General features: G+C 43.1%; 1 protein-coding gene across 2 annotated transcripts in view; it reads right to left on the bottom strand.

The window, feature by feature from the left end:
- Positions 1–10,044, bottom strand: part of AGPS (alkylglycerone phosphate synthase) — a 107,450-nt gene extending 97,406 nt beyond the window's left edge. The window contains exon 1 of one of the 2 annotated variants that reach the window (XM_080928209.1): positions 9,719–10,044. In XM_080928209.1, the coding sequence (XP_080784335.1) occupies positions 9,719–10,014 (296 nt within the window). In that variant the 5' untranslated portion in view covers positions 10,015–10,044. The remainder of the gene's footprint in view (positions 1–9,718) is intronic. The other variant, XM_080928208.1, reaches the window with a different exon arrangement.
- Positions 10,045–15,661: the final 5,617 nt, after the last annotated feature.

The raw sequence follows: 15,661 nt of genomic DNA, 5'->3' as shown, positions 1-15,661 counted from the left end.
TGGCTTCACTGTGGTGGCATGTAAACTTCCAGTTCTCTGGAGCTGACACAGACTGAACAGCCAAGCAGAGGTAGAGAGCACAAGAATGTCTGCACCCACGTGACTGAAGTACAAAGCTCTGCGGGAAAGAGATAGGCAGCATCGGTGGGAAGCACGGGGTACGACAGTATTTCCTATGTCACGCTGCCACCTCATTTTGCTTTAAAACTGCTCACACTTGCCTCTGCAGGCACCCTGAACGTGGTACACAGATACACACACAAAGTAAAGCACCCATACACATAAAGTAATAGTAATGACAAGAGCTTTAAAGAACTGCTCACTCACTCTCCAGCTATTCCCTATCAGCTATTCCCAGACACAAAAAAAAAGTTACCATAACTCCTGGAACATCATGCCCTGTTATGTCTGCTTATCTCTGTACCTGCTCCAAGTCCCGTCTCTGAAGTGCCCTTCTCCCCCTCAAGAACTACTAGTCAAGAGAGCCAGTCCCAAAGCCTCTTTGAAAATGCATCTCCTATCTTCCTCAGGATTTATGACTCCCTCTGTACACAGCAATTATAACATTTATTACACCCTCTATATCGTAGTACGTGTCGAGCATGCTCCAACAGACTGTCAATCACTTGTACAATGATAGGAGCTAACACAGCGCCAGCATGCAGCACTCAGTTTCCCTGAGCAAAGACTGCTTTCATAATGGAAATCATTTAAAAGAGAGACTTTTAAAAAGAAAAAGAAAAGAAAGCCCACTGACAAACAGAGACCACTGACAAGGCCAGAACATTAGAAAAAAAATCAAAATTTTGTCTGAGTTGTCAGTAAAGATAATCATCTTTTAAGTCACAGATAAAGAAATGTCCTTGATCTATCAGACTGATAAGAGATAGGGATGAAAATTTCAAAGTGATTAGTCCTTTTGAAGTTTACTTATTACTTTAGTCAAAGAAATGGAAAAAATAAAAAAACATGACTTGGGTTAAAACTCAGTGTTGTTAAACAGACAAGTTGGGCTTAAGCATCTAGATAATGAAACATGAAGAAAAACAATGGAGTTCTGGGAATAACCAAACACAGCACATGTGTGTAGAGTTGGAGGAACTAGCAAAACATTCATTCACTTAGAATCAGCCAGTAGTTATCAATTTATAAATAAGTCTTGGAAGAGATAGCATCTTAAAAGTCCCCACAGCGTGGTGAAAGCCACTGAGATAGATGTAGAAGAATGAACTAAGGACTGGGTACGGTTCATGACGTGGCACTTGTCTAACATGCACAAAGGCCTGGCTTCAAGTCCCTGTGTACACATACACAATAATTAAAAAAACTGCATCTTTTCCGCTTTCATCTACCTCAAATTAATGCTTAAAAACAATCATCCTAACCAATGCATGTAACAAAACACTGGATTTCCTTTGATTAAGAAGAAACCAATTATATAAAATCTTTAGTTGGCCTGGCAAACTAGGTGGTATTTTAATAGCCCTGAAGCTGGATTCTAGCAAAGTTCAAGCTCCGTTAGAAGAAACGCTGATTCCAACCAGGTAATCTGAGCAGGCACTATAAAGTCTGTGAACTGGGTAATTCTTACTGCTTTACTCCAGGTTTCAGAACATAAGTATTGCCTACTTGATGGTATGCAGTTTCTAACTGAATAACCATAAAAAGAACAGAGACTTAGAGTGAGGTGATTGGCAAGAACAGAACTGGTATTCTGATCAAAACCCCTGGTAAGTAAGGTCAAGCTTACTACAACAACAACAACAACGTATCAAATGTACTCACAGCAGTGGGCTCAGTGAAAGACAGGAGGGTGGGTATCTACAGCTCCTCACGGCTAGGAAGCAGGACACTCATCAGTAGTAACTGAGTTACTGGAAACCTAAGTTTTCTTTAATAAGTAAGCACAATCAACTACTAAAAATCCAACATTAACTAAAAAATGCTTGAGAATCAAAGGCAGATGCTGAGAGCCTTATTTTAAGAAAACGTAAAACCTGATCTTTTATATGCTTATGAAACTTAAAGACTATAGCCAATAATGACTTGCTTGTAACTCAAAATTAAATATGTAACTGGAAAACAGACTTAGATTTGTGCTTTTAGCCAAAATCTTCTAAGTTCACAAATACTTAATCACTGAGCTAATTTCATGTTCGTGTCTCAGAAAATGATTGCGCTTGCCTGTCACGAAAGCCAGGGACCGGAGTTCAATTCTTAAAGCCAGGTAAATTCAGAAGATCAACTCCACAAAGTCGTCCTTTGACTTCAAATGTACACTCTTGCAGGTGCACGTACATGCACAGACACACACAATGAATGCTTCTTAAATCCTACTTAATCACTTTACAAGAATGATTTGGTACCTGGTTAAAAGTTACTATCTCAACTAACTGGCATAGTTAAGAAGATTACACACACTGTAGATATACTACATAGTAAACACCACTGAAAACCAAACTCATTAAATATGAAACTAATCCATTTAGCCTCTTCTTTCCCAGTAATGTTTACAGAACATTCACTACTAGAAACCTCATATTAAAACAACTAAAATTGAATATCAATTACTCAAATACTCATTAATAACAAAGTGGACAAGCTATAATAATAGATATACAATGTGCGGTGGTTTGAATATGCTTTGCCTAGGGAGTGGCACTATTAGGAGGTGTGGCCTTGTTGGAGGAAAAATGTCAATGTGGGAGTGGTCAATGAAAGCCTACTCCTAACCATCTGGGGACCAGTCTTCTCCAAGTGGTCTTCAGATGAAGATGCTCTTCCTGCACCATGCCTGCCTGGATGCTGCCATGCTCCTGCCTTGATGATAATGGACTGAATCTCTAAACCTATAAGCCAGCCCCAATTAAATGTTGTCCTTGGTTATGGTGTCTGTTCACAGCAATAAAACCCTAAGATACAATGGAATACTTTTCAATAATCAAGGTGAACAAAATGAACAATTACAGCCTCCATCAGTAAAGCATTTGTTGTGCAAGTGTAAAGACCTGAGCATGGATCCTCTAAATCCACATAAAAAACTAGACACCGTGGTATGTGTATGTGATCCCAGCACTAGAAGGGAGTCACAGAAGGATTACTGGGGCTTGCTGCCCTACCTTACTGGTTCTATGTGAACCAATAAGCTTCCACAAGAAACCCTGTCTGAAAAAATAAGGTAGGCAAAAGAATGACTGAAGAAGATACTTTCCTCTGGCCTCCACATGTTTGCAACACGCTCTCTCTCACACACACACTCATTCATATAAAGTGGACACCAGGTTGGGAACACAGTTTAGTAGATAAAAGTGTTTGCTATACAAGAGTAAGAGACTGGAGTTTAGATGCCCAGAACCCACAAAAAAAGAGTTGGGAAAGTAAGACTGTCACCTGTAATCACAGCACTTAGGGCACAAAATCAGAGGACTCCAAAACCAAGTCAGGTAGTTAAAATTCAGGAATTTGCAAGATCCAGGTTCAGTGAGAGGCCCCATCTCAGTAAATAAAGTAGGGACTGGGATATGACTCAGCACCTAAGATCACTTGATGCTCTTGCACAGGACCTAGGTTCAGTTCCCAGAACCCACACTCCAATGTGCTCTTCTGGCCTTTTTACAAAAGAAGTATAGGACTGGAGACCTACACATATAATTAAAAAATCAATTCACCATTTTAAAAAGGAAATGTTGGGCTGGAAAGCTGGCTCAATAGTTAAGTCTGCACTTCATTTGTGGGTCAACCAAGTTCAATTCCAAGCATCTCTATCAGGTAGTTCACAGATACTGGTAACATTCATTCCAGGGATCAGATTCTCTCTTCTGGCCTACCCAGACATGGTACTCATAAGCACAAGCCCCCACTCAGACACACACAAATTATTAAAATCTTTAAATAAATAAATTAGGGAACAATCAAGAAAGATACCAATACCAACGTCAGGCCTCCTATGTATATGCACACACAGGCATACACACACATAAACATGACATATATACATGTGCATATTTACAACAATTCAAATAAGTTTTTGATCCATATACCATTCCCACATTATCTGTGAAACAATAACAATATGCTTTGCATCTGGAGGAAAACAAACATCAAAGAAGAGAGGACGATCCAGTTATAGAATATATGGTATGTAACTACAGTACATCGATCATGGTATCAAAGATGAGAAACAGGCCTAAAAGGACTGATTGAGACAGATTCTCCCCGTCATAAGCTGCCCTGTCAAGGGTTCTGTGTGACCTACTGCAACAGCAATGGTGACCACAGCACAGGGCAACAAACAATGAAGATTATTCAGGCTCTAGGTAGCTTCTTTAACCTGTTTCTCTCATTTCTTCAGAAACATTCCAGCCATATTTCCATTCCACAGCTCCTGTTTCTAACCCTAGAAAACTTCAATACAAGCATGAAAGTCTGTCCCCAGTCTCATGCTCACTCTGAGGACAGAGGTGATCAAAATACTCAATGAATTCTTAGAAAAAGCACCAACCAATCTCTTCTTTAAAATACTCTCTCATGTTAGCCACCTGGAGCTATCTCCCCACAGAGAAAGCCTGAAGTCTAACACTGCCTATTACACGCGCCATCTAATTCAGGGTAAACCATATTCTATCTATAATAGATGACATCTCATTTCCTTTTTAAATTTTTTATGTGTATGTTTTGCCTGCTTTTATTATGTGTACCACATGCCTGCCTGGTGCCCTCAGAAGCCAGAAGAGGGTATAAAATCCCCTTAAACTTGAGTTGTAAAAGATAGTTGTGAACCAACATGAGGGTGGCGGAGACCAAACTCAGGTCCTGGGTAAGAGCAGTAATGTCTTAACTGTTAAACAACAACTCCAACCAACGTTTTTATTTCTGGTGTGTCTTGTTGTACCACCACATTGGGAAGGATATTATCCGGAAAAATCTAACAAAGTGAAGGCAGTAGTCACTATGGTACTCAAGGGTGGGCTCCACTCAAGACCCTCTGATTTAATTTAGGGCTGAAATTAACATACTAATCACACAAATAGCAGAAATCTCTTTAATTATAAGAAAATAAAGGATTAATATCTGCTTTTAAAGACCTATAAAGAAAGTATCTCATGGGACTACAACAGCATTCCATTTTTCTGTAGCCTAAAAGCAGATCACTAAATTTCCTCCCAGATATTCAAACTAAGTGAACTTGGAGACAACTCCACTATAATCTCCGGACATGAGGAACATGGGAGAAGGTCTGGTTTATGTCAATGTGTAAACTGAAGATTAATACATCAAGGCTTCTTACTCCAAACAGTCTAAACCAAAAAGTAAATCCTCTAAGACCCCTCTTCTTCTCATCTACTCTTGGTTCTCCCTCGTTCTCCCTGTTCTCTTTTATTACCAACACCATCTTCTCCCACAGCGGAGCAACAAGACTCACTCATTAACTTATAAGCAGCTAACCTATCTTTCTAAACCACACTTTACAATTTCCTAAATTTTGAATTTTACATTGGTAGGATATTTCTAATTTATCAATAATACAACATAACTAACACATTAAATACAAGACAAAGTATTCAATTATTATCACAAATGGCTTTAAGCTTAGCACATGAAGGAAAGCAACTTGACAACTTTACCCCAGAAATAAATACCATGGTGTAACAACAGGAAAACAGGACGGGAAATGAGCTGGGATAGAGCTGAGGCCAGAGCTGAAATACCTTCTCATTCATTTCACAACTGCCTATCACTAGACCAACAAAATTAGCTGAGCTCCTACTTCGTCATCTGTGAATGACATATACCACCACCTTTGTCCAACCCTGTCAATGAGGAAACATAATGTAGTGTGCGCATGCTTTAGTATGGTGCCTTGGCTGTAAACGTACTCAGAGTAAAACTCCTACTGGCACCATCATAGAATGCCCAGCTGAGAACTCACATCACACTACTTCATTTGATATAGCTACCAAAATAAGCTTTAATTTTTCCAAAAACCGTTGTCATAAGTACAAATAAGCTTTGTTATAGCAACAAAGCTATGGGTTGCCATCAACATTTGCAAGAAGTCAATTTAGCTTTCTCTCTTCTGGAGAACACTTACCAAAGTTGTGACATGTGCTAAATGATCCCTCCAAGGCTGGCCTTCAAAAACTTTACCTCTTCCCCAACCCCCTCCCCCTCCCACCCGCCACCGGGTCTCTCTTTGGCCTGGAACTCAATAGGTTAGGCTCACTGGCCAAAAAGCTCCTGGGAGCCACCTGTCTCCACCTCCCTGACAATGGACATATGACTTTTTCATGGATGCTGTGGGTCAAACGCAAGTCTTCATGCTTGTAGACACACCTTTTACCAACTGAGCTGCCTCCCATGCCCTTAAATAATACATTTTGAAAGAATGACATATGTAGGCTGGGACTATAACTCAGGAATGGAGCCCTTGCCTTGCTTGCATGGTGCACATCCTTACTGCACCTCAGTCTCAGTGCCAGCAACAACTGACCATTCCCAGTCCAAGCTGTCCCTGTCCAGCTTACGGTGAGGCTCCTACACTCACCAGCCTCTCAGCTGTTTCCTTTCTATGTCTCTCACCACCTCACATGAGATCATTATTTGTCCACTGCCTCTACCAACTAGAATCCAAGTTCCATAAGGGAACAGCTTTGCGCACTGCAGCATGCTACTTCCACGAATGGATACTGATTGCCTGTGAACCACAGCGCTCAAGGCCTACCACTGCCTTCCTCTTTTCATCTACTCCCATCTCTACCCACATTCAACTGTCACCTAAATACAACGTGTACTTCCAAGGCTCCTCACTGTGACACAACAAGCTTTCCTCCTTATCTAATCTGTCCATCAAAGTATCAACAGTGCTTTTCAAACCTTCCTCAGGAAGCATCTAACCCCAGAGAGTCTGCATCCATCTACAGGGCAGCACTTCAATTACTGGAGCTTGTCCTGGAGCCTCTAAAAGGCTTTACTGTCACCCTAGTACAACATTTGTCATAAAGCAATTTATCTGCAAATATTCACTAAACAAACATATGCCTGACTATTCCACTGGAGGACTGAAAGCATGGAGCGTTAGGAAGTCACTGCTCCAAGCTTATGATCAATGTAAGTATATGCAATCATGACAAAAATCAATGATAACCAATACCACGACCCAGAGTACCGAAAGAGGAGTAACACGCAAACCACCAAGAGATTCCAAAAGCACTGAGCCCAGCTGTAATCAACCTTGCTGGGTATGAACCTCAGCTCCTCCTTGCTCCAAAATGTGCCTTCCCTTTAGGTTTGGTTCTTGCTGCTGTAGATGTTTAGACCCAGCTAAGAAGCAGGAATTGGAAAGACTCGGGTTTCCCAATGAACAATAATCAAGCAGAATGACTCTGAGAAAGCTTCTGATGCTTCCTGACACATGGTTTTGTGTCTCACTTCATAGATGGTAGTAGTGTACTTACACTGAATTAAATAAGCATTCTGATTAAACTTCCGAGTAGTTCTACAGTGTAGATGTCATCACCTCCCAGCTAACCCTGAGCTTCCTCCCACCTTTACCCTATGCCATAGTGGGCTGCAGTTGTACCTAGGTTAAGGACAACTTCAGTCTTTGACAGCCAAGGACCACCCCTACGTAGAGCAATTACCCTCAGCCTTAAGAAGTCTTACCCAGTCTGGCAGTGGTGGCACATGCCCTTAATCCCAGCATTCAGGAGGCAGATGCAGGTAGAGTCCAAAGTGAACCTGGTCTACAAAGCAAATTATAGGGCGGCCAGGGCCACATAGAGAAAACCTGTCTCAAAAAAAAACCAAAACCAAAACAAATAAACAAACAAACAAAAAACAAGTAGTCTTACCTATTACATCAGAGCATTGCTATTTCTTTTCTAAATGCTGAAGGCAAAGGCCAATAAATCCAGTCTTAAGGAAACCTGCCCTACCTACTTAATTTCGTGTATGTGCATATAAATGTTTAATCACACAGATACATGCAAATGAGAAAATAGCCATGTAATAGCCAGCATCATGCATTAAGATATGAGATTCATAACCACTGTCTGTCTTTAGACATAAACAACTACAGCTATTTGCTGAGATCTTGTGTAACAGACAGTACAGTGAACATCTTTCTGTTGCCAAAGCAAAAATGCAAAGCAGGGACGAGCTCTTTTGTTTTTTTGGATTTGTTTTCATGTTTCTAAGACAGGGTCTCCGGCCTCTAGCTCCCAAGTGCTGGGATTATAGGTGTACACTACCACATCCGCCACGGCATCTTTCTTAGGATGAGGAGACAGAGCTCTGAGAGAGACAGAAAGTTTACAGGGTAAAATGACCTAATGAAATCCAAACCTAGGTCTGTCTCCAATCATCACAGTACCAACCAAATCTTCATTTCCATTCCACATCCTTTCTGAAAAGTAAATCTGATGTTCACATTTCCCCTCCAGAGCCCTCATCCCTTGTCATTCTCACAGCTTCTGCCAAACTTGAGTCGGGCAGTTCTCTAGTCCCTAACCTTCTTTACCTGTCACCATTCTGTTTGTCCACCATGATTTACACAGAAAAACCTGGCTTAGAAAAGCCTTTATCCCAGCAAATACAGTTACTCAAAACTGGGGCTAAATGACCATGAGTTTCAATTACCAGTTAAATGTCTTATACTGTATTATAAGTGCCCTACAGTGAATGGCCCATTTCAGAGTCCCTGCATTTCTGGTACAGTGTGTATGCAGTAAGAACTTACATGGGTTCAATTAATCAAGCAGTCCATTTGATTTGCTTTTGATGTGCAAACTGTAACACGGGTACCTGCTACCTGCAGTACACTTAAATCGTTTCTCTAATTTCTTCATCTGTAAGATGGGAGACTGCTGCATCTACCTAATAGCTTAGGAACTTAAAAGTAATGGATTTAGCACCATCTCCAGCACTTTGAAAGTGCACTTTCAAGTTAACAAGATCTTTTTTTCCCCCATTCTCCAAGTTTTTCCAAACTGATCATCTCAGAAAACATTATCTTGCCATAGCTTTCATCAGAGATAAGAGACTCTCCTCCAGTGGTCTGAAGATTTTACAAAAATTCCTCGTTCAGACTCCTGTCTTTTAGCTTCTTACAGGATCAGTAACTGGAATACAAAAGTCTTAAGTCACTAATGCTTGAAATCTACTGCTTCTTAACTCACTTACTGGTTTCCTTCTTTAAATTGAGAACCCATGACCATAAGGAAGTGGTAACCCTACCCTACAGAAACCACTCCACACCTTTCCCCAGAGTACCAACGATCCCCACCCCAACCTGCCCGCACCCAGGCTTTTGAGAATTAGCAGAAATCAGATTATCTAGTGCAAATTCACACCTCCTTCTCCTCGTGGATTGAGAACCCTCCTGCTACGCGTTCCAAGATAGAGAATGAGTTTCTAACATCCAAAAAAAAAAAAAAAAAAAAAAAAAAAAAAACCAAGAGGGGATTCACTTAAACCTTTCTCCCCACGAGGTCATGAAATGCGTTTCCTTCAAAAGGAGACCAAAATCCGAGCAAGCCATCCCGCCCCTTCCCGACAGAGTCCAGTGTGTCTGGTCCACTCCCAGTCCGCAAGCTGATGTACTCCCGGAACGCCTTCCGCCCACCGTGTCAACTCCCTGCCCACTCCCGTGCTCTCCTCTCCCTCAACCCAGGCCGCGCGTGGCCTCCCGCCGCCAGCTCCTTCCCGGGCCGCTACTCACCGCTTCTTGGGGATGGTGCCCGACTCTGGAGCGGCGGGAGTGGCGGCAGGCGACGCCCCGGCCGCCGACGCGGCTCTCCGCGCTTTGCACTCATTGGTACTCGGAGCCTCCTGGGGCCGGCCCAGCAGATGGCCCGACAGAACCCGCAGCCGCCGGCGCGCGCGGTCCGCGTCTGGGTCCCGCTCGCTCGCACCCGCCTCGCCGGCCGCCTCCGCCATGGCTTCCGCCTTGTGCCGCCGCCCGAGGCCGCTGGGCGCGGGTGAAAGGTCACTCAGAGCGGCGCCCCGCGCGACCATTCGCTGCGGCGCATCCCGGCAGTCACTGCGGCGACTGGCGGCAGGGGCCTTGCGCCTGGAGCTTCAACGGGCTCTGTCCCCGCCCACAGCAGCCTCGCCCCGCCCCTCCCGCCTCGGCCACGCCCGCCGCCGCGCCTCGCCACGCCTCGGCTTGGCGTACCTGCGGAGCAGGTGAGTTCCAGCGGATCCAGGATTGGCCCAAAGAGGCAGGAGGAGAGCCAAACTACACAGCACACCCGCAGTTGCCAAACCTATGGGTGTGGCGGCCTGGATGTGGCCCGAGCGCCCGGAGGCTATTTTCTGGGACAGATGCCTAGGAGCCTGAATAGTGGGGCTGGTGGTGCTGCTGCTGATCTGGCAATGGAACCAAACCTGATGAACTACCGGACTTCCCCTGCTAGGTCAAAAGCGATCCTTTAAGCTATAGAGCCGGTCCTAAGGCTCGCTTCTCATCACCCACTTAGTGTCTAGCACTGTGCTCTGCACCCTTGTGGAGGTCAGAGGACAACTTCCAGTAGTCTCCTTCCAACATGTGGGTCCAGGGCATCAAACTCTGGTCGTCAAACTTCGTGGCAAGTACCTTTACCTACTGAGCTATCTTGATTTTTTTTTTGGTTGGGTTTTTTTTTTTTTTTTTTTTGGTTTGTTTGTTTGTTTGTTTAAATACAGCTTTCAATCTAATGGTTGTTTTTTTATGTTTTTGTTGTTATTGTGATTTGTTTGTTTACTTGAAAAGGTGTTGTCTGCAAAAATACCATTGAGTTTGTTCTGTGTTAACCAACTACTCCAAGGCATGAGACCAATCCCCAACTGTGGTTAATATACCTAGTGAGACTGCACTGGAGAGAAGTGCTTTTCTTTGGCGGGTGGGTACCAGTTTCAGTCAGCTTCTTGGTTAAAGGTGGGACGCTGTGTCCACTTCACTCTCTCGGCTCTAGGACTCCATCCGGCTTGAGTCTCTGTGGACCCTTTGCTGTCACCGTGTCTGTGAGTTCCTGCGTGAATTACTTTGCCCAATCCAGAAGACACTTTTCTTTGGATTCATCCATCACCGCTGCTTCTTATCATCTTTCCTGCTCTTCAGTGCGGATCCCTGAGCCCTGAAGGAAGGGGTTTGAGGAAGATACTCTATTTGGGTGGCTTAGCATCTTTTGATACTTGATTTTTAGATGGTATGAAAGCTACCAAGGCCTAGTAACATCTATCTTATGGAACTACCCAGGTCTCTGTTTGAATTCACTTTGCTCTTCCGACTTGTAAGTTCATGAGCCCTGTTTCGTCCTGAGTGTACTTCCTCCCACCAGGGCAAATCTGCTCCTGCTGGTGTGACTGGGATTCGGTAGATAACCAAGAAATATACATTTCTGAACATTTGGTGATAGGAGAAAGAGGTCCTTTGGCATCATTCTCTGTTAGAGAAGTGGCATCTTAAAAAAAAAAAAAAAAAAAAAAAAAAAAAAAAAAAAAAAAAAAACAGAAAACCAAACCTCAGCTCACCTTCCAGTACAGTGCACATTCTTGCACAAGCTGAAGAAAAAGACACAATCATATCTATTAGGGCGATAAGAGTCACCAGAGAACGTGGAGATGACTCGGGCCAAGAATTAATGAGCTAAGGGTTTTTCCTAACCGATGTCCCCTCCATTCATTCGTGCAGTCACTTTGCCACTTCCTTATATTTTATCAAATATACTCCTTCATCAAATAAACTCTCTTCCTCACACAAACTCAGATGTCACCAGTGACACCGCTGCAGGGAAAAATAATGACAAGGTCGGTTTAGACTTATCAGCTACTGAGTCTCCATGTTCTACAGCCTCCGATGTGGATTAGCCTTCGCTCTTGCAAGAGCGGATTCGTTCACCTGTGCTTCCCTAAATGAAACAGAAACTCTGTCCTCATCTGCCTCCTTCCCTGCTTCCTTGTTCCAGCGGCGTCACCGCCATTTTGTTCCAACAACCTCAGTTTCTTTCACTGCCTTTTTGCCTCTGCACAACTGGGACTTCACCATTTCATGCATTTCTCTGTGTGTGTGCATTATTTCTCTAAGCATGTCTGTTCGGTTATGATGCATGTCTTCATTTATTTTTTTTACCTGTTTCTCTACCTCCAAAAGAACCAAAGACTTTGTGAAGGCAGAATCCATATGGTAACGGAGACTTACACTCAGTTTATGAGGAATTCAAAATTTGTGAATCTAGGGAAAAGGACTGGAGCCACAGAGGAAGGTAGTCTAGCTAGTAATTCATGTTTGGTTGCTTCCTACAGTAGCATTCGCTGCTTAGTGGAGACCATCCTTTGTCAGGTTAGCTGCTATGACCCGACAGGGAAGTTTCAATGTCATACTGCCAGCATGCTTTCAGGGAAAGTAAAGTTTATCCTTGTCCAAGTTGAAGTCTAGACATGCCTCACCTTGTCAGCTCTAACCAAAGTTATAAATTATTGGACATCCGTAGAGTAATACAATCTCTGTCCCGGATGATAGAGCCAAAATTATGAGCCAGTAGAAAAACCACTTTACATTTGCTTGGGTACGTATACTCTAATGAAAACATACAGGTGGCCAAGCAGTTGTGGAACCTGTTACATCCCTACTTTACTATGAAGGACTGTGACGCACAAGGGTGTTTGAGCTGGTGGCTCTCCTGTATGGCACAATCAGGTAAGGAGTCAAGAGGATGAAAACACAGTGACACTACTGGGCACGGGTGACCTCAGTGATGAGTTCACACTACAAATCCCCTTACAGAAGCAGGTTCCAGGCATAGTGAACTGAAATGTATTTCCTGCTTCAAAGAAGACTGGGTGTTTCACATAAAGCCTGGTCCACTGAGATGCTTCTACTACCACAGAGAAACCAAGCCTCACATTTAGGAAAGCCATCTCAGTGAACCTACTCCTTTTGGGTTCTGGGACATCCAGCCTCAGTGATAACTTGGAACCCAGTAGAGAGAAACCTACACACACAAACATAATGGTAGACCCTGATGTGTGGAAGAAGTAGAGCTCCAGCCCTTGTGTTATAGCATCTCTTTTATCTGAAAGCACAAAAACATTCTAGTAAGACTAACTTTGGCCTGGAGAGATGGCTCAGTGGTTAGGAGCACTGACTGTTCTTCCAGAGGTCCTGCGTTCAGTTCCCGGCAACCACATGGTGGCTCACAACCATCTGTTCAGATCCAATCCCCTCTTAAAGTGTTTCTGAAGACAGCTACAGTATACTTACAAAACAAATAAGTAATTCTTAAAAAAAAAAAAAAAAAAAAGGAAAAGATTTTTTTCTAAAACCTATCAAATTATTTTCTGTGCTTATTTTCATTTCTGGTCTTCACGGGTGCTTGATGACTCTAAACACAGAAAGAGATGACTTTGTGCCTTTTGTAGTGTGAACTCAGATACAGAGGATGAAAGCAGAAATGATCGCAAACCATGAGTTGTGTGACAGTAAAGGGTACCCTGATTCTCAGATGAGATAAGTAGAAGCCCCGGGACCCCAAGGGACAGCAGGAAGCTTCCTAGTCTCCCAGGAGATCACTCCCCCCCCCCACACACACACACTCACTCAGCTACAGCTCCCCCCACAGCCCCCTGTAGTTAGGTTTGAGTGGCATAGCTCATGCCCCAAGTCCCTCCTCTGCAGGTGAGGATGTGATATAGGCTCAGGACAGAAGCAGGACCACACCCCCAAGTATGTAGATAAGGCATTCCCAAGCCCTCAGGGCCAAGCCAATAGGAAGCACCTGCTGTCAGACTCTGAACCATCCCAAAACTGTATATATGAAGCCTGTCCAAATTTAAAGGTTTACAGGAATCACTCCATCGTCTGAGAGCTTATGTCATAGGCTTGGCCCTCAACCCGGCATCTGGGGCAGCGATGGAAATGGAGTCTGGGCAGCACCAGCAGTGTAGGCAGTGGAAGCCACTCCCCCTCCCTGACCAGAGATCTCATGCAGGGCCTCTAGCACCCAGCCCCACAAAGAGCCACCAAGCACTGCCACAGAGGTCAAGAAACATTACTAGCAAACCAGAAAGTTATCCTATGAACTCCTTGCTTACTTCACCCACCTATTTGGCAAGGTAGCCACTGTCCTGAGCTTTATGATCAGCATCCCCTTGTGTTCTTTATGAGGTTCACCAACCTGGCTTTGTTCTGCTTTTGTTTCAGCGCAATTGCTTATATGATCGCATGCATGAAATTGGTTCTACAGCTAATGGATATGTGAAGTGCCTCCAGTTTTCCACTACTAAGATGGCTGTGAATATTCTGTACTTGTTCCTAAGAGAATATACAGATTTCTGTTTAGGTACCTATGCGGATATGAAATTGTAAGTCATAACATATACAGATTTCAATATTTAATGAAAATCTACTCCAAAGAAAGTGTACAGAAAGTGTTGTGCTAAAGCACCCCAAAAGCCATAATGTTGACGGTTCAGATCTCAAAACTGTATCCAGTCTTATACAGCATGTCAGTCTTAACAGTTGAGACCCTTGTCCGAGTTTGCTTCCCATTGCCATGATGTGCACCGTGGTCAGAAGTAACTTGGGAGGAAAGGGCTTGTTTCGTCTTACAGGTCTATCGTCAAGAGACGCCAGGGCAAGAACTCAACCTGGCGGCTGAAAACTGGAGGCAGGAGCTGAGGCCGAGACCACGGAACACTACTGCTTACTTGTTTGCTCCTGTAGCTTGATCAGTTTGCTTTCTTAGAGCCATCTGCCCTGGGAAGGCCCTTCCGACAGTTAAGCTGGGTTCTCCCACATCCGTCATCAATTAAGAGATGCTTGACAGACATGCCCATGGGCTGATCTGATGTAGGCAGTTCCTCAACAGAGGTTACCTCTTCCCTAGTGACTCCAGATTGGGGTCAAGTTGACAAAATAATAAATAAAGATAAAGCAACAACAATAAAACCTAACCAGCACAGACCTCAAGGAGCTTTCTACTTACGACCATTTCTCCCTAAGTACCTTTCTAAGTAGTAGCATATAGGAAATTAAAACTGAAAAGTATTTAGAATGTTTCTTTTTCTTTACACATATTTTAAGAAACATAAGAATAAAATAAAGTATATTTTCCAGAATAAATGCATGAGCGCACTGTTCCTTCCTTTTGTGTTTCTATAAGTCGTCCAGTATTGACTTACTGGACGTTAAGATTAACATCTATTTCTGAATTCTCTGCAGAGCTGTTCCAGGGCTTGTGTCCTCTGAGAAACTTCTCTTTGCACTCACCAGAGAGAGTTAAAAAGGCTAATAATGCCTCAGCTGACCCCTCAAAAGATTTCTAGAATTCACAGACTTTCTACACCTCATCTCGAGGGTTACAGCTCTGAATATTTACTTAAATGTCTGTGAAGCTTTAACCGAGGAAGGTCTAAACAAGCTGCATTCCAAAAGCAATTAAGGATGTTGTCACAAGAGGTAATAAGTCAGAGTCTAACTCTCCCCTGCCTTGGACATGCAACAAATTCTGTGTGTTCTTTTTTTCCATTAGAAAAGGGAAGAGGGTTATATAAAATGCCACTATTAATGAAACAAAGTCATAAATATTTAAGGCATATATTTTGATTGATACATGGAGTTTTTCTCTTCAATTTCATACAATCAAATTTTGGAACTTATTCTTACAAATTTTGAGATCCTGTC

The sequence above is a fragment of the Micromys minutus genome (assembly GCF_963924665.1).
Source record: "Micromys minutus genome assembly, chromosome: 13".
NCBI classification, from domain to species: domain Eukaryota; kingdom Metazoa; phylum Chordata; class Mammalia; order Rodentia; family Muridae; genus Micromys; species Micromys minutus.
The sequence above is the reverse complement of the archived record's forward strand: the minus strand, read 5'-3'. Positions and strand labels throughout refer to the sequence as shown.